The sequence below is a fragment of the Echinops telfairi genome, unplaced genomic scaffold, assembly GCF_000313985.2.
Source record: "Echinops telfairi isolate 266 unplaced genomic scaffold, ASM31398v2 ScPeMD7_9;HRSCAF=40, whole genome shotgun sequence".
NCBI classification, from domain to species: Eukaryota; Metazoa; Chordata; class Mammalia; order Afrosoricida; family Tenrecidae; genus Echinops; species Echinops telfairi.
In genome coordinates, this window is record NW_022103906.1 from 934,586 (window position 1) to 953,576 (window position 18,991).

General features: G+C 38.8%; 1 protein-coding gene across 1 annotated transcript in view; it reads left to right on the top strand.

Annotated features, from left to right (window-relative positions):
* Positions 1–18,991, top strand: part of SH3YL1 (SH3 and SYLF domain containing 1) — a 65,043-nt gene that overhangs the window by 24,234 nt on the left and 21,818 nt on the right. The window contains exons 4-6 of the mRNA XM_045286804.1: positions 1,736–1,800; positions 17,109–17,221; positions 18,152–18,280. Of these exons, the coding sequence (XP_045142739.1) occupies positions 1,736–1,800; positions 17,109–17,221; positions 18,152–18,280 (307 nt within the window). The remainder of the gene's footprint in view (positions 1–1,735; positions 1,801–17,108; positions 17,222–18,151; positions 18,281–18,991) is intronic.

Sequence of the window (18,991 nt, forward strand, 5' to 3'; positions counted from 1 at the left end):
TTACTAGCTATTTTTAGTGTACATAATTTAACTTTTATTTTGAGAGAGAGCATAGGACACTTACTGAAAAGAGGTACATTTAAGTTTTTTGCAGAGCAGATGGCCTTTAAATATCAGTTGGTTGGATTCATTAGGTTTTTAGTCAAAGTAATCTCACAGAAAATGAGTCTTCCCCTAAGTAGTAGCTTCTCTGTAATAACTGACGAGGAAAATGAAAACTATAAAACTCTCTTCTCCAGCATTACCTACATTTTCATGGGCAGCGCTCTCAGCAATAAAACCAAATACAGACACATCAAAGGGAGGCTACTGTCAGATGGTGCTCAAGAGTCTAAGAAAATCACAAAAATCTATATTCCCAAGGCTTTCAGGACCCCTCTGGCTTCCTCCAGAGATTAGGGTGATTGTAGTTGAAAAGGTTCAAGAGCTATCAAGCTCTGGAGTTTCTCTTAGAAATCCAGGCAGACCTTTCAATTGGTTTCTAAAGCCTAAATATCTCTCTCCAGTTTGCCTACATAGCCAGCTGTGTTCTCTGTAAATTCTAATTTAAAAGCGGTCTAAATAAGGCATAGCTAGAAAATAGGGACTATGGCCAGATGTGCCTGTGTCTTGAGACAGTAGATCACTCGTGTGGGACAGCTTTTCAGTGGGACAAGTTACTAATTTACAAAAATGAAAACTTTGAGATAGTCAAATAATTATTTATGTACTTCAAACTGCTGTATGCCTTAACAACATCAACAGCAACAAAAAACTTACAGCCACTGAGTCACCATCAATTCATAGTGACCCTATAGGACAGGATAGAACTACGCCTGTACATTACTGAGTCTAGAGGTGTAGAGAGCCCTATGTTTCTTCTGAGGAGTGACTGGTAGGTTCGAACTGCTAACTTGCACTTAGCAGGTTAATACATAACCACCGCACCACTGCGGTGCCTTATAGCAATAACTTACTATCTGGTATATGTGCATGTGGTGTGTTAGTTATCTAGTGTTGCTATAAAAGAAATACCACACATAGAGGGCTTTACTAAACAGTCATATTTTCTTATCGGTTAGGAGGATAGAAATAAAAATTCAGGCGGCTGGCTCTTGAGGAAAGCCCATCTTTTTTAGTTTCTCTCTTGGACTATCTCCTTCATGTGGTCGGCATCTATCTATTCCCATCTCTGCTTTTCTCCCTTGCTTGTTTAATCTCCTTTGTATCTCACCATACACCCTATAGTAGTACTCTTGCCTCATTAAGAAGTAAAGAGGACTCATTCCCTAATGTCACTGTAAACAGAGGTTTAGAGCTTAGAATTTACAATATATATTTGGTAGAATCCTAATTCAATCTATAGTAAAATTCACTCAGTGGTAAAAAAGAAAACTATCTGTTGAACAGTTGAGCGTTTGCCAGTTCAGACTCAGCCAAGAAGGAAAGGCTGTGATCTGCTTCTGATATAGGTGGTTGGTTTTTTGGTATTTTATAAGTTGATAGAGAAAGATCAGATAGCAAGGGTTGTGAGTGTATAATGAATAGGTATTACCTTATAAATATCTGTTATATTTCTTTAACTATTTATTAAAGAGAATTTAAAATCATAGAGGACAAAACAAACAAACAAAAACACCCTAAGTCTCATTATTGGAAAAATGAAACACCATTCACATTTCAAAATTGTTCCTTCCATATGTATATGTACAGGTTTTAATGTTAAAATAATGTTTATTTTTCTGGTTTTTATCAGAATGGTCTGCACCTTCAGCCATTGGAATAGCTGGTGTTGGTGGAGGATTTGAAATAGGAATTGAGGTGAGAGCTTATGTATATGAATAAAACGTCTATATTCTTTGAAAGCACCTGAAACTGAAAGCAGGGACTTGAGAGATGTCTTATTCTTATTCACCACTGTCACCTGCAAATATTTCTCCATTGTCTTTTCTTGATGCCTCTAAATTATCGAGCCTGTCCCATTTTGTTTTTCATTTTCTTTCATCGAGTATAGGATGACTTTTCACTCGTTCTCTTTCCATCCAGAGCAAATCTGCTACCAGAGTTCTCTCAGTGGCTGAAAACTATAATTAGCAATTTATGGTTTACTAATTGGACTGCTTATCTCCATCAGAAAGTCCTGTTAGAAAGTTCAGATAGTAGATATAATAGAGTATCCAAAGCACAGGTAATAGAGACAGTAGACTATCCAAAGCACAGGTAATAGAGATAGTAGAGTATCCAAAGCACAGATAATAGAGATAGTAGAGTATCCAAAACACAAATAGTGGGGTAGAAGTAGTTCACCATAGCCTATCATCATTTGTGGCAAAATTCAGTATTGTAGTATCTGATATTCAGATACTTCATATTCTTTAAATTGAGAATAACTCCATACTATTTCTTTCTTTTTTTACTTAAATACTTTTATTGGGGGCTATTACATGTCTTATCACAATCCATACATTCATCCAGTGTGTCAAGCACATTTGCACATATGCCACCATCATCATTTTCAAAGCATTCTCTTCCCACTTGAGCCCCTGATATCAGCTCCCCATTTCTTCCCCTTGCTCCCCCACCCGCTCTCCCTCATGAACCCTTGATAAGTTGTAGATTATTATTTTCATATCTTATATCGTCCTCTATCGCCCCTCACTTACTTTTCCATTTGTTTATCCCCCTGGGAGGGTGGTTATATATTGATGCTTGTGATCGATTCCCCCTTTCTCCCCCCACCCTCCCCTAATCCTCCTGGGATTTCTACTCTCATTGTTGGCCCTGAGGGGGTTTATCTATCCTGGATTCCCTGTGTAGAGCGCTATTATCTTTAGCAGTGTGCATGTTCTAGTCTAATCTGATTTGTAATGTAGAATTGAGGTCATGAGGGGGGTGGGGAGGATTGGGGGAGAGGAAGTACCAAAGAACTAGAGGAAAGTTGTGTGTTTTCATCTGTGCTATACTGCACCCTGACTGGCTCATCTCTTCCCTGTGATCCCTCTGTGAGGGGATGACCAATTGTCTACAGATGAGCATTGGTTCTCCACTCCATGCCCTACTACCCCATTCACATTGGGTATGATTTTGTTCTGGGTCTTATATGTCTGATACCTGATCCCATCAACACCTCATGATCACACAGGCTGGTGTTCTTCTTACATTTGGGCTTTGTTGCTTCTAAGCTAGATGGTCACTTGTTTAACTTCAAGCCTTTAAAATCCCAGATGCTATATCTCTTGATAGCTGGGCACCATCCACGCTCTTCACTACATTTGCTTATGCATCCATTTTGTCTTCAGTGATTGTGTCAGGTAGGGGAGCATCACAGAATGCTGGATTATTAGAACTAAGTGTTCTTGTGTTGAGGGAGTACTTGAGTTGAGGCCCAATGTCCATCTGCACCCTTAGTTGTTAACATATAGATATGAGTACATAGTTCTATTCCCCTCTTGTTGTATACATATGTCCATATGTACTTGCCTGTATTTAGAACTCTTTGTTCTAATGTCCTTTATCTCCTGGTTCTTTCCTCTATTTCCTTTTACTTTCCTCTGGTCCCAACATCATGTTAGGGCTTCATTCGGGTTTAGTAATTCCTCACATATACATGGCTCTTGATTAACAACCTCCCCACCCTCAACCAGGTATCCTATGCCCTTCTCTCCATTGATTTTAGTTCACTTGTTGTTCCCTTGCCCCTGGGTTGGTCCCCCTTCCCTTCTTTTCTCCCACCTCCCCTTCTCCCATATCCCCCGGAACCATTGGTCCCATTATTTTCATCTCCAAATTATTTATCCAGCCTATCTTATCTAGATAGACATGCAGATACATTAATAAGCACAAAAACCAGGCAAAGCCAAATAAGACAACAAAGGAAGTTAAGACCAACAAAACAGTAACAACAACAACAAAATCCCAACAACAACAAAAAGAAAGCCACTGACAAAAATGGAAAAGCCTAAAATTAGTTCAAGGTCTGTTTGCTGGTGTTTATGAGTGTTTTCCAGTTGAGTCTGATGGCATGCCACACTCGTGGTCCAAAGTCTATTTTTGGTATTCCCTGGGAATTTCATCCCTTTGCTCCCCTTGCTGCTCTGTTGCAGGCCCTTAGTGTTTCACCCGTGTGATGGGGTCAGATTGTGCACAATTCCTGCACTGTGTCTCCAGTGATGTCCCCCACATCACTATGGTTTAGTGAAGAATGTCGTGTCCTGTGGTGGGGCCAGCCTTATGGTCTTCTCTGTGCATTCTCTGCTCTAAGCAGGAATATTTTCCTCTGGGCTTGGTGGGTCAGGATGTCCTCCCCTCCTTTTCTATCTGCAAGCTTGGAATTTGTCTCCAGTAGGCAACAGATCGATGCATTATGTCTTCTGAGCCATTCTGTTAGCCTCTGCCTTTTAATTCTTGAGTTCAGTCCATTGATAATCAGTGTTATTACATCCACCTGTGGACTCTGATACTGTCTTGTACCTTTTATATTGGGTATTTTCCTACCTACCTATCTTATCAGTTTGTGATGTGTGTGTGTGTGTGTGTGTGTGTGTGTGTGTGTGTGTTTAATTCTTGCCTTCTTTCCACTATTGAACTAATGCTATCTTAGGAGCTGTTTTCTCTTTATGCCCTCTGGGTTGAGTTGTTCTATGTAACAGTCTCTTATATGTGTTTGGTGAGTGTTGATCTCTGCCTATACTGGGTTGGCAAAGATCTTTTGTAGGGCTGCATTTCTTTTTACCTATTCTTTGAGTTTTTCCTTGTGTGGGAAGACTCTTACTTCTCCATCTATTTTAATAGCTAAGTTGACTGGATATAGTATTCTTGGGTTTGCGTTATTTTCCTTCAATTTTTGGAATATGTTACTCCATTCCCTCCTCTTCTTCATCGTGTCTACTGATAGGTCTGAACCTATTCTTATTTGGATACCTTTATAAGTGACTATTTTTCCATAGCTGCTCTTATGACGTTCTCCTTTTCCTCATAGTTGGATAATTTAACTATTATGTGTCTTGGTGACTTCTTGGGATTCAGTCTGGCTAGTGTTCACTCAGCCTCTTGAATAGTTGCCTGATTTTCCTTTATTAAGCTGGGGAAGTTTTCCTCTAAGAATTCCCTCGCAATTTTCGATGTTGACTTCTTTGTTTTGTCTTGTTGTGGTAGTGCAATTATTCTAATATTGTTCCTCTTCATAACATCAGGCATGGCTTTCAGGTTTTCTTAATTTTCTCTGATTGTCTTATTTGACTGCCTTTCTTGTTTGTTGAAGTTTGCCTGATTTTGCTCTAGATCACTGGTGAAATTCTCTGCCTCCTCAAGTCTCTTGACAAAGTCTGTTAATTTGCTACTGAATTTTGTTATTTCATCCCTTAGGTCTTGTATTTCCCTTTGGTTCGTTGTCGTTATATCCTATATTTCATCTTTTTTGTTTATTGCTTCCCTCATATCCTGTATTCCTCCAAGAAGTATTTTGTAGATTTCTTTCTGTGACAGGTCAATATCTGCTTCTTCTATGCATGCCATTAGGTTCATGACTTCTTCTGTCATTGTATTTTCTTTCTCCTGCTTTTTCATTGAGACAGTTGGGGCTGGTTGCTGTTTTTGTGTTGTTTTAAAGAGAGTCGAAGAGACAGGGCTCTCTCTTTGGGGAACTCATATGGGTGCTTCTTTGAACTACCTGCAGGTAGCTACACTGGGGATCAGGCTACTGCTGTATCTTCTGGTTGCACTCTTACCCTAGCTAACCATTATCCCCTTATTTGGAATGTGATTTGGATCGTCCTCTCACAGTATGCTGGCCCAGTGTTTGTGGGCCCATGAGGATGGCATTTCACTGGCTGATCTCCCATGAAGCCATAGTGGTGTATCTCATGGGGCTTGGAGCACCTCGGATGGTGTGTGGGGTTTTGCTCTGCAACTGGAGTACCATGGTGGGCAGGTGGGTGTACCCTCTTTGGTGTAGAGCACTATGGATGGCAGGCGGAATTATCCTATTTGGGGAGATCGACTTGGAGGTTGGGCAGATGTTCCCACAACAGTGTAGAGCACTACAAATGGAGGGCAGGATTTCTACCAGTCACTTGTAGGGCCTTGGGGTGTAGGCGGGAGTTTGCCCAGGTGTTTACAGGAGTGATCCCCCAGTCACATGGGGTATAGTGGAGGCAGGCATTATTTCCCCTTCTGCGTATAAAGCCAACATGTGTGGGGGGAGCTCCACCAACTGGGCCATCAGAGTTGCCCTAGCAAGAGGGGAGTGGCCTGGAGACCAGTAGTGGATTGTGAAAAGAAAGAGATGGAGAAGAGAAGAAGAACAAAGGATAAAATAAAGACAAGAGCAAAAATAAGAAACAAACTAACATACACATGCACACACACACACAAAGCAAAGACAAAAGAAAAAGAGAGTCAAAAAACAAAACAACAAAAAATAAAAACTGAATCTCCCAAGACTGGCAGGAAAGAGAGAGGAGATAGAAGAAGAAGAACAAAAAAGTGAAAGAAGAAGAAAAGAAAGAAAGAAATAGATAAAGAGATAGCTGAGCCCTGTGCCATGCTGTGTGTAGCACTGCCTTGTGTCGTGTGCAGCACTGCCACAGGGGGCAGGCTGTAGCTCTCCCCACTGGGCGGGTAGTTTCCCTAGGCAGAGGTAGGGGTCTGGAAGCCAGCAGTGGCATGTGGAAGGAAAAAGAGGGAGAGGAGTGAAACAGAAAAGAAAAGAAGTGGGGGGAGAGAAGAAAGAAAAAGAAAAGAGAGAAAGTAAGGGGAAAAACAACTGTTCTTGCTCTGACTGACTGTGGTGGGAAAGAGAGAAGAAAAAAGTAAAGAGATAGCTGATTCCTGATCGCCTGAATATGGGACCGGAGGGGTTTAAACCCTGCTCCAAGGTGGCAGGTTAGTGTACCCTTTTGGTGCTGGGCAGAATTGCCCTAGTAGGTAAGATCACCACAGAGGTCAGACGGAGGTTTCCTCAGCAGCGTGGAGTGCTGTAGAGTGCTGTCACGGCTGCCTCGTGTGGTGTGCTGCACTTCCACAGAGGGTAAGCTGGAGTTTACCTGTTGTTTGGGCAGAGTTCCCCTAGACAGAGGGTAGTGGCCTAAAATCCAGCAGTGGTGTGTGAAAAGTAAGAGAAGGAAAGAATAGGAAAAAGAGAGAAAATGAAGAAAAAGAGGGGGAAAAAACTGGGCCCACTGAGACCGACTGCAGTGGGAAAGAGAAAAGGGAGAGAAGAAATAGAGAAGAAAAAGAATAGTAAATAAGGAGATAGCTGGTGCCTGATCGCTTGACCATGGGGCTAGAGGAGTTCCAACTCTGTCTCAAGGTAGCAGGGTGGTGTGCCCACTTAGTGTAGGGTCCCGAAGATGCTGGGTGGAATTACCCTCAAAGGCAAGATCACAGTTGAGCCAGGCAGTGGTTCCCACATCAGTTTTGAGCACTGGAGATCACTGGTTTAGCTGCCTTGTGCCATATGCTGCATGGCAGCAGGGGCTGAGGGGAATTTCCCTCAGCCACATGTAGGGCTCCAGAACAGGCAGGGGATCCCCCAGCCACATGGAGGACAGGCAGGACCTCCCCAGCTGCTTGTAGGAACACTGTGGGCAGACAGTAGCTCCCCGTCAGGCTTGTGTAGTTGCCCTAGCTTGTGCCAAGACTGCTGTTGCCACAATAGCTCAGAGTTTTTTTCCCCCACCCTGGCCAGCTGGAATTAAATTAAATTGGCCCCCTCGCTGTGCACTCTGGGTTTTTGCCCAGTGAGATATTCTGAAACTGAGGCTTGCTCCAGAGGGTCTTTGTTATGTTGAATGCCCACCTGCCCTGCTCTGTAGCTAACTTCTGGCATTCCTTAGTACTGGCTCCCTTATTATGCTAATGCATGTTAAAGGACGCGTTCTGCCAGCTTGTCTTGGAGTTGAACAATGAGCTGGAATTTGCAGTTTTTACTAAGAAAATTTTTTTCTCTTTTTTATATTGTACTTACGGGTGCTCTGATTTTGGTGCTGTCATGCTGACCCCCAGGGGAGGATATCTAACTTATCAGAGAGGTTGTTTTCTTCTTGGCCAACTGCAACTGAATTTTCCCCCCAGGCTATGGCTACCCACTTATACTCTGCCACACTGAGATCTGACTCAGGTAAATTTCCTGACGACTTTTCAATTGCTCCAAATGTGTGGCTACCCAGGCTGACCCTGACCCCTAGACTATGAGCGCAACGCGGGGAGCTCTGATGTGGGGTCTTGTGACTAGCCTTCAGAGCTGCTCTTCGAATCTGGCATTATGACCCCTTTTGGATGTCAGCCTGGGGAAATCGCTACTCGCTACCGACTAGGGTGCTGGCAGAGGCTCAGTCCAGAGCACAAGAGCCCAGCACAATGAACCTAGAGTGTTTCATTGCATTCTCAGTTCATTTTGTGAGTGAAATTTTTTTAAAAAGCCGGGTTCGGGACAGACCCTAGCACCCTGAATCTAATTTTAGGACTCCACCTCCCAGTCTCCTTTACATTATCTCCCAATTTTCTGGTCTGGCAGCAGGAGCTCCAGGCGGGTGAATCTAACTGGATGCCATCTTCTTCCTCTCTCCAACTCCTTATTATTTCATTCAATACCTTGGCTCCTAATGATTGTGAAGTCTATCAAATGGATGGAAATTATACACTAGGATATACTTGTTTACTAAGGTATTTTACACAAGGATCATTTCATACATGATATTATCTTTCATCTGTTGCTTTGTAGCTAAATGATTGGTAAATCATATGTCCTAATAATCTCAAATCATTCTCTTCTCATATTTCAGTAAATTTATTCCTAAGCAGTCCTTTGATGAATTTTCCCTGTTGCCATGGTGTTAAATTCCTCAGCCTCTTGGCAGCAGGAGCTATTTCTGCTAATTCTTCTTTCCTCTTGATTTGACCTTCTTTACTCACGGCTGCACAAATCTCTAGTTTAAAAAAGAAAAACATGTTTCAGTTGTGCCTGTCATGATTACATTTTTATTTTTTGATTCAACCAAGTCAAAAGCTTACAAAATATTGCCCCCTTGTGGAAAGCAAATTTGCAATAGCGTCCCTATGAATCCACTGAATGGATTTTATTTTGATTTTGTTTTAGTGTAATCTCTGCAGCCCTGGTAGTGTGATGGCCTGAACACGTAACTGCTAATTGAAAGTCTGGTGGTTTGAACCCATTAGCTGCTCTGTGTTGAAAGATGTGGCAGGGTACTTCTGTAAAGATTTCAGCATTGAAAACTTTGTGGGGCATTTATGCTCTTCCTTTAAGGTCACTATGAGTCAGAATCAACTTGGTAATAATGGGTTTATTAGCACCTAGGATTATACTTTCAAGCACACACAAAAACACAAATATAAATTACTAATAACATTAAATATTTGATGAGTAGTTTAAATATCAGGGATTCTATTTTAGAATTGGAGTTATGAATAATAGTTGACATTATTACAACCCATTCACATGTATGCTTACAGAATCATTTATATATCCATGTAAGATTGCTGTGATTTATTTGAATAGAGAAAATAACTGTTAAAAGATATATGTGTTTAGATACAATGAGTAAGAGGTAAATGGATTGTTAAACAGAGTTCTCGTCTAAATCTACTTGGTGGGTACTTTAGTGATAAATCTCTTCACTTCTATTGCTTTGCCTCTTGTAACTGTAACTCCCACCTGTAAAACAAACAATCATTTTTAGAGCAGTTTTATCTGAATCCTTGTAACAACTGTATTAGATAAGCAGGGGATACCTGATTACTTTCAGTACACAGGGAGATTAAGTGTCTTATCTAAGATCATGCAACTATTAAATAAGTATCTGTCTTTGACTGAAGCAGAGGCCAAGAGATGGATTTGCTTGCTCACAAATTCATGAAAGGTTATTCCATGGAGGGGGACCATAAGAGAGTAGGGGAGGCAGAAACAGCAGCAGTTCTCTGAATAAAGGATGTCTGTGAACTGCTAGAGCAAATCGTCACAGAAACAGAAATTGCTGGCAAGAGGGAGGAGGGAGCATCCACTGGGTACTCACTGTTTTTGTCAACTCACCATACTGCCTCTAATGGAAGATTAAATTCCTTAGTAAGTAATATAAGTTAATAATCAACAAACTCTAGATACATAATATGAAATGAAATCTGGACCAGGTTTAGTTTCTGATATCATTTGAAGTTAGGGATTGAGCCATTCTTTGATGTCATGCTAGTGACCTTCATAAATTTGGACATTAGTTAAGTCTGAATTATAAGACTAGAGATTTCATGAAACTTCTGAGAAGTCCTCAGTCTCTACTAATTCTGATGAGTTTTGGGAATTCTAAGACCCTTCTAGGATCTTAGGTATCAAAGATAAGGAGATGTTTTAAAGGAGAAAGCATATCTTGTGAAAAAATTAAATACATATAGTATTGTCAATTTATCAACTGAGGTATTTCAAGGATAATTTTCCTCCTAGAGCATTGATAAATTAATTTCCACCTTTTTGCTGCATGGTCAAAATTTGACTTTGTGATTTTGGAGAAGTGAGGAAAGGAAGTTATTTTCTATGGTACAAGAATTGCATTTGTTCCTTCCTTACCTGATCAGCCACAGATCATCACTATAAATATACCGCCCCCCCCTTTCAAATGATTTTATTATGTTTCTTTCTATCTCTGCCTCTGACATTTATGTAACATATAAATATGTATATTCATAAATATTAAAATTAAAAAATTATTTGCTTCCTGATTACCTCTCAATTCACCAGAAAACATTATAGAATTTCAAGTGCTACTAAATCTCACAAAGAACATACTCAATGCAATATGTTTTATCTCTTGACTGCTGTTTCCATGAGCAGTGAATGTGGATGCAAGCTGACGGAACAGTTGACTACTTCAGTTTTCTCTCTTTGTCATGATATTTTCCAGTTGTGAGGTTTTGGGTCCTCTTTACACTGAGTTAGGATCCACCTTGAAAGCTGAAATTCTTGATCTTTGTTAGCAAGTACTTCAAGTCTTCCTCACTTTCCGTGAGCAAGGTTGTGTCCTCTGCATACCACAGGGTGTTAATAAACCGTCCCCAATTCTGATGCCACATTCTTCTGCATATAATCCAATTTCTCTGATTTTTTGTTCATCATATAGATTGAATAAGTATAGTGAGAGGATACAACCCTGAAACACACTTGTTCTGGTTTAAACCATCTAATATGCCCATGTTCAGTTCACATAACTGCCACTTGATACATACAGGTGTATGTACCTGATAAAGTACAGGTTCCACTTTAGAGGTAGCCTTATCATCTTGGTGGCAAATAATTTAAGAAACCTCCTTGAGATATTTGGTAATTCTAATAGTTTCATGAATCTATCCAGTAGTATGGAGTTTAAAGTACTATTGAGAAAAGGAACATACAAATATATAGGAAATCGTTTTAGACTAAAATACATATGATGTTCACTTATACAGGTTAAAAATTTAAATAACTGAACACTCTTTAAAAAAGCAGTTTGACACAAGGCAAAAATTTCAATAAAGCACATTCTCTAAGGCAAAACTATGTATGTAGGATACAGGCATATCACAAAAAGGAAAAAATATATGGCAATAGCTAGTATATAGTAGTCTTAATTTGCCAATCTGTGGGAAACCTTAAAAGCAAGAGCTTTGAACCAAAGTCCACAACTACAAATCCATGGCTTTGAGAAAGTAGTTCACTGCTTCTTTTCAGACTGGAGTGTTTCAACTTTCCTTAGAACTGACTGGTATCACCACTCTGATTCAACTGTGTGCTAGACGTCTAACCCAGAACATAAGACAACAAAAAGAAATCTAAATGGGTAAAGAAGAAGTAAAACTCACTATTTGCAAATGTTATGATTTTATATGTAGAAAAACCCAAAGACTTCCAAAAAATTATTGGAAGCAATCTAAAGTTTTGGCAATATGGCACAATGTGAGTTGCAATCAGAAATCAGTCACACTCCTGTATATGAGAGAGAGCTCTAAAGAAGGACAGCATAAAACAATATAATTTCCAATAACCAGTCAAAAAATGAATTTCTAATTACCTTCTTGGTCTGATATTTTGACTAACAACAAAGGGTGCCAGTTGTGGACACAAGTGCATGAGGTACTGTTTTGGGCTTTGGTCAGTCTTTTCTTCCGAGAATTTCTCTTCAATATTTTCTTCAGGTTCCTCCCACCGTAAACTGTTTGAGCACTTGTCAATTTTTTCACCATCATTCAGAATAGTTAATGTATTCCTTGCATTGAGTGCTTTAGGGGATTAGAACTTACTTTCCTCGGGGAATCCTGGTATAGAAAGGCTTGAATCTTAACTTTGCATTTGTAATGTTATTTACTTATATAATTGATGATAATCCAGAATAAAAAAGATGTTGCTTAACAGCAGTGGAGATCTCAGGATACTAGTTTGTTGCATTGAGTAGTGGTTACATTTAATTAAGGGTTATTCTGAAATTTTGAGACTTATACTTGGGTTTAAGGGAAAATGATCCACTGTAACCCTAAGGTTAGCACTGGGATGTTTTGTGATTTTCAGTCTCTACCTTTAGATTCACAGATTCTAAAGGGCAAGTATATCTCTAACTCCCTAGCCCCTGCATTATTATAGGTACTAACTAATTCTCTAAATCAGTGAATGAATATATGCAACTAGGTAAGAATAGAGTTAGAAGAGACAGGAAGTTATTATTATAGGGAAAGAAATAATGGAGAAAAAAAGAGAGTTGTGATTATGGGGAGATGTGAAAGTCTGTGGTTTACAGAAAGACACCAGTAAAACCTGCCTCGGTTTAAACACTGTTAAAATGTTCTTTTCAAGGCAACAACTATTGAAAAGTCCTGGTGCACTAGTTTTCTTTGGATTTGTCCCTCATTGTTTGTTGTTTATCATCAATCAGAGTAATCCCTAAGGTCACCAGGTCTGATCAGCTTTGCTTTATCTATGATTATAATATGTGAAAAATGACTTAATTTTTTCTGGAAGGAATTTTGATAAAGTACAAATTGTTAGAGAGACGAGTCTTTTTGTCTTATAAGGTCTGTGAGTCTTAACGCCCGAGATGACAATCTTTGGTATAAGGAATGAGAGGTGTGTTTACCCCACAGAGACAAAACTGACAACCCTTCATGCCTTCGGTTTGATTTGCATATTGGGACTGGCAATGTTGTGTACTAGTAAAATATATATAACCGACAAAATGGGACTTTCCCATATATGAAGGCTGGCTTTCTGTTAGAAACTATCAAACCGCCAAAAGGTCCTTTTATTCTCCCCTGGGTTGATGCAGCCCAAGAAACTAGGACCTTTTGGAAGAGGTGTGCCAGTGCACTGGTTCCTTTGCCTTAGGACAGAGGAAGGCTCAGCAGAAGTGACTGTCCCTGCCCAGAGGAGGAAGGCATCTCTGGGTTTTCCTTGGCTCCAAGCCCAGCAGTAGCACACGTGCCAGCACTGAGGACCTGCATTGGAATGTAGCCTTCTTCCAGCTGAGGTCATTGGTGGGGGGTGATGCTTTCTATCTACTGCTTCTTTAAGTTTTGAAGATGTCAGGATAATCTTTCTGTGATTTTTGTTAGGTCAGACCTATAAAAATTCCTCAATAATGAGGACACAAAAAGTGTTCATAATAAAATCATGAATTTGATCATATATTTCTTTTATACTAGGAGAGTTACCTCTACCTTGTCCTCCTATCTAAGTTCAATTCCAATTATGTTTGTAACCAAATAAAGTTGATTAAGTGGGGAAAAAAATAATGGAGCTTTTGAGAAGATCTAAGTAGATTCCCAAGCACATTTAAGAATAGCTTTAAAAATGGAGAAAGTTCAGTTATTCAATTTTTAAATACGACTAACTGAAGTTCAAATTTAATATTTTGAAGTATCTTTTTCTTTAAAATGTGAAAACATATATTTAAATGTAACAATCCTGATAATTGGTTACTAGTGATATTAAAATAAATGGAGCAAGACGTTGGGTCAGCTTGTATGGTAGAGAGGAAGTGTGGCTGGCGTGTGGGTTCAAACCCGTGTCCAAGGAGGGGATAACTAGCCCTTCTGAGCAGGCTTATACTTGGGGCAGAGCAAGAAGGTAGATTCGTGGCCCTTGGAAGTTACCAACATTCAAAAATGAAAATAATAGATTCAAACTCTTTTATTACAGGATACAATTAAGTGACGACAAAGGACTCAGGCACTTGGCATTATAAAAATCAGTAAAACACACCAAACAGAGATAGGGAATGGCACTATAGATGAGATGTAACTACCAGGGATAGAATTGCAGGGGGGAAAAAGTCCAGTTCTCTTATTCTGGAGAATATTTATCTCCCACCTTATCCTGCATGATAGCTCCCCCTACCCCCAATTGGAATGGAATGGAATAATTTGGATCTTATTTACAGTTAGTCAAAATGCAAACTTAAGATGTTTTTGTTAAATCTTATATGGCTCTCATATTATTCAAATATATTGCTATAATCCCCTAGTTTTCTTGCAAGAAATGTTTGTGTTAGATCTCTTGTGGGAGAGAGATACCTCGGTCCTTGGCTTCACACAAGAAAGAATTCACGCTGAAGCCTGGATTGTGATCCAAGTGAGTTTTGTGAAAGGTAGAAGAAACTTCAGGTTTACATGGGCACCTCAGGCCCTTCACCCCCGCACCTGGAGTCTGAGGCCAGAGGAGATGCTGCACAACCTCCGAGGAGCAGCTTGAGAAGCAGAAGGGGCCACAGTGTCTGGATTCTGGCTTTTCAGGGGCCCTGTTGGGAGGCATGATTGACAATACTGGTCGGCCCCATTGGCTGAATTGAATTCACCTGGTTTAGATGGGCCAATCCGGGTGTAATGCCCACCTAGGTGTACCACCCCTTCCTGGCCAGAAGCTTGAACCTCTGAGCATGCGTAATGCTCTAGTCCCTATGCTAGCTACCTAACATTTATTTGCTTTTCATTCAAAACTGTGGGGGGAAAAAAACCCTAGTGCCTTGTGAAGCTTTTGACCTGGTTTTTTATCTAATAGTAGCATCACCAGAAAACATGGGATTATCTGACTGTTATTTCAGAAGAACTGACTAAAGATCAGACAGAAAAATTAACAGATTGATTTTTTTCTTTTTGTAAGCCTTGTTAAGCCTTACCTAACTGTTCCAAGATATACCAAAAATAAGGAAAACATAGCAACTAGAATATCTACAAGGTTATGCTAAAAAATTATATGTACTGAGTGTGTATGTATTAATGATTATACAGAGCACCCTTACATAAGTTATATAAATATGTTTATAGGGTACATACAACAATCTTTCAAAAAATTATTTATGTCACATAAGTAATGAGAAATAATTCTGTGTCATGACTCTCAGGAATAATTCTTACATAAAATGGAAATAACTATAGCAGGAGTCCCAGTGAAGTAATCTGTAAAATGTATTTAGTTTGTCCTGTGCATCTCACATGCCACCCCACTCTACCACCAGCAGCATAAAATGTTTTAAACTTATTAAATCATTGATAATGATTATTAAAAATCTACTTGTATTAAGATTTTTGTTAGGTCCTTTCAAGTATTGTCTTATTTGGTAATACTATAATCTGTCTGTAAGTCAGATGCAAGACAGGTAAGAGAAATTTAAAGAGCTATATAAATTAAGACCAAAAGCAAACAAACCACTGCCACCGAGTGGATTCCAACTCCTAGTGACCCTAGACAAGCATTCCCAGTGCTGCCGGGCTTCATTGGAAGAGATCGGCTGATCTTTCTGCCAAGGAACAGCTGATGGGTGTGAGCCGCTGACCACGTGGTTAGAAATCTAAGACCTACCTGACAATGCCACCACCACTCCTGTACATTCTTAAGTCTTTGATATTGATCTGGTTGGCCTTCACATGTTTATATTGAAATACATGTAGTTACTGTGACTGATGACTTACTATGTAATAGTAACAATGGCTAATGCTGTGTGAGTTTACTATGTGCCGGGCTTTGCCAAGGATTTCAATTCATTCTAAAAATCACTGTTGAACTATGGTTGCTATTGTTATATTTGTTTTACAAAGAAGAAGCTGGGCCTTATAGTAGTTTAGTCATTTGCCAAAATAGCAAGAAAGTGGCAGAACTGGAATTCATTCCCAGATATGTTCAAATTTGGGACTAAGTTCTTAGCATCATGTCATTTTACCTTCCATTGTCCTGGCACGCAGGACGTCTGTGTCTGTTCATCTCAATTGTTCAGTAAGGTAGATCCCAGTTTGCAGATTTTGAATCTAGTAAGATTAGAGACTCCGAAGTCACACAGGTAAGAAGACATAGAGGTATGGTTGAAGCGCATGTCTTTGGAGCCCCAAGCACTGTGCTCTTGCCCATACTGCTGCATGCGTTTTGATGGCCTACGCTATTTTTTCTATTCCATTTGAGCTTTATCATTGAGGTGGTGCGTGTGAGGAACAAATGCTTTCTTCTTATATCTTTGAGGATTCAATTGAATTTGGTTCTAATTTTTTGTCCTTGAACTTACTTCTTCACTAATGAGAACTGATGGCAATTTTACTAATGATATTTTGTACTCTGAACTGCCATAGTGTTACAGAATGTAATTTACTAGTTGTTGGTACATGGCTTTGTCCTGGCATATAAATGTGCAAAGTATCATTATGATCCTTAGACTTTATAGTACATTGACCTTATTCCTAGTGCTAAATTATTTAGATTCAGCTTTCTTGAATTGTTTGGTTTAAAGAGGTCAAGGAATCCTTTTGATTCCTGTTGCCTATCTGTGTTTGATCTGTTTTTAGTTATTATTAGTGACAATTTACTTAACTTCTTAAAATCTCAGGATCACCACCTTCATCACAAGGATGTTGAGAATATTGAAAGGGAAAATGCACATGGCACACAGTAAATGCTCAAAACATATTCATTTTAACTACTCTGGCAGCAATGATTGCTAACACCCACAACTCAAAAGTATGGCTCTTTTTTCATATTCTTTATCTATGCAAAAAGTGTAATAGACTTAGAACATTTGAAACTGGGACACACAGATGCATATGTAGACATTGATATTTGTCTTAAATTCTATTTATATATACCTACTTTGAATAAATGGATTCCTGCATTTTAGGTATCGGATTTGGTGATCATTTTGAATTATGACAGAGCAGTGGAAGCCTTTGCAAAAGGTGGCAACCTCACACTCGGAGGGAATTTCACCGTGGCAGTTGGGCCCTTGGGCAGGTGAGGACCATGAATCAGTGCTCAGAAGAACACATTAATGCTTATGCACTATAGTTTTCTTCAATAAATGGAAACTTGAACCTAAAAAATTCAAGGAATTCATGATTTATATACTTGCCTACTCCCAGAGGAGTAGACGTAGTTTACAAATAAGAAACAAAAAGCATGCAAAAAGTGTAATAGACGTAGAACATTTGAAACTGGGACACACAAAAACAATATACCTCAAAAAACAAGCCATCCTACCTACTAGAATTGAACATACAATTTGCATAAATTTTAAAGGAACCAAAGCAAGTCACAGTTTATTAACTGATGAAATACAGCATTGGTCAGAAAAGAAAAAGAAGAGAGAGAGAGAACTTGTTCCAATAAATTCATGAAAAATTAAGTAAGCATGAAATTAGGTAAACTTGAGTTATATTTATGTTTAAAGTATTTTTCCTTATCTAGTAAATAAGTGCTATTCTTTACTTAATTGAGCAGTGTAAAATATTTTATACCCAAATTGTTTATAGAAGTTACACAGTAAAGTCATCTAAAAATATTTTCTTAGTTTGAGAGTGCATAAAAATAGTCAGTGTAAGAATCCAAATTCTTTAGTAGTCAAAGTATATTTCTGTTTTAGAAAAGGAACAACCAGTTGGAGAAGATGAGATTTACAAATATGCCTTGTTTGTGACACAACTATTCTATAGCATTAACTTTCTCTGTAGTAATTTTACAGGATACAGTACGCCCGTGCTGTGTCCTGCTTTTCCTTTAGAGCGCCTCCTGAATTGGTAAACATGAAATAAAGCATCAAAATAAGTGAAGTGAGTACAGAACATACTCATGATTTTGAATTAAAAGGACAATGCTATTCACAAAGGCCTTCTTAAGTTTGAGTGACTCTCCGGGTTCTGTGATGTACTACCTGCTGTTTTATAGGAATTTGGAAGGCAATGTTGCTTTAAGAAGCTCTGCTGCTGTTTTCACATACTGTAAATCAAGAGGACTGTTTGCTGGAGTATCTCTAGAAGGTAGCTATTTGATTGAAAGGAAAGAAACTAACCGAAAGTAAGTTCAAGCCAAAATAATTTTAATTCATGTGTAGAAGTTGTGATGAGAAAGTACTGCACAGATTAAATGTATATAAATGATATAAAAGTTTAGAGTACATATGTGCGTATTATTTCAATGCAACAGTATGCAACTCTGAACATTTATTTATTCAAATATTTTGTTGGGTGCTCTTTCAATATAAAAGTAATATATACTTTTCATAGAAAATTTTAAAAAACATGAAAGCAAGAGAAAGAAAATAGATTCTATATCTTTAAGGCTATCACTGTCTACTTTTGGGTGTATTATTCCCAAACAATTTTCTAAGCATAATTTTCTTTTGTTCTCACATATTCGGTTTTTATTATAATATAGATTCAATTATGAATTTTATTTTTTTACTTATAATTATGTAAGAAATATAAGCTTACATCAATGGCTACATAATATCACATCAGTTGCATACATTGTTTTAAGTGAGTTTTTCCAACATGTATAGAGAGCAACCAAGTATACCTTGCGGGTCAATCAATGTTACTCACTGTGAAAGGTTTCCTAGTATTACACTCTGACTTTGTTTTTCCTCCATATCATATAGAGACCACACTTTGTTTTAAAAGCTATGAAACTGCCCAGAGAGACATAGGGGACCTTCTAATTTCAACTAACATCTGACTAATTTTTTCCCAAAGCATTACCTTGCTACTGAAATATCCATGAAGACCA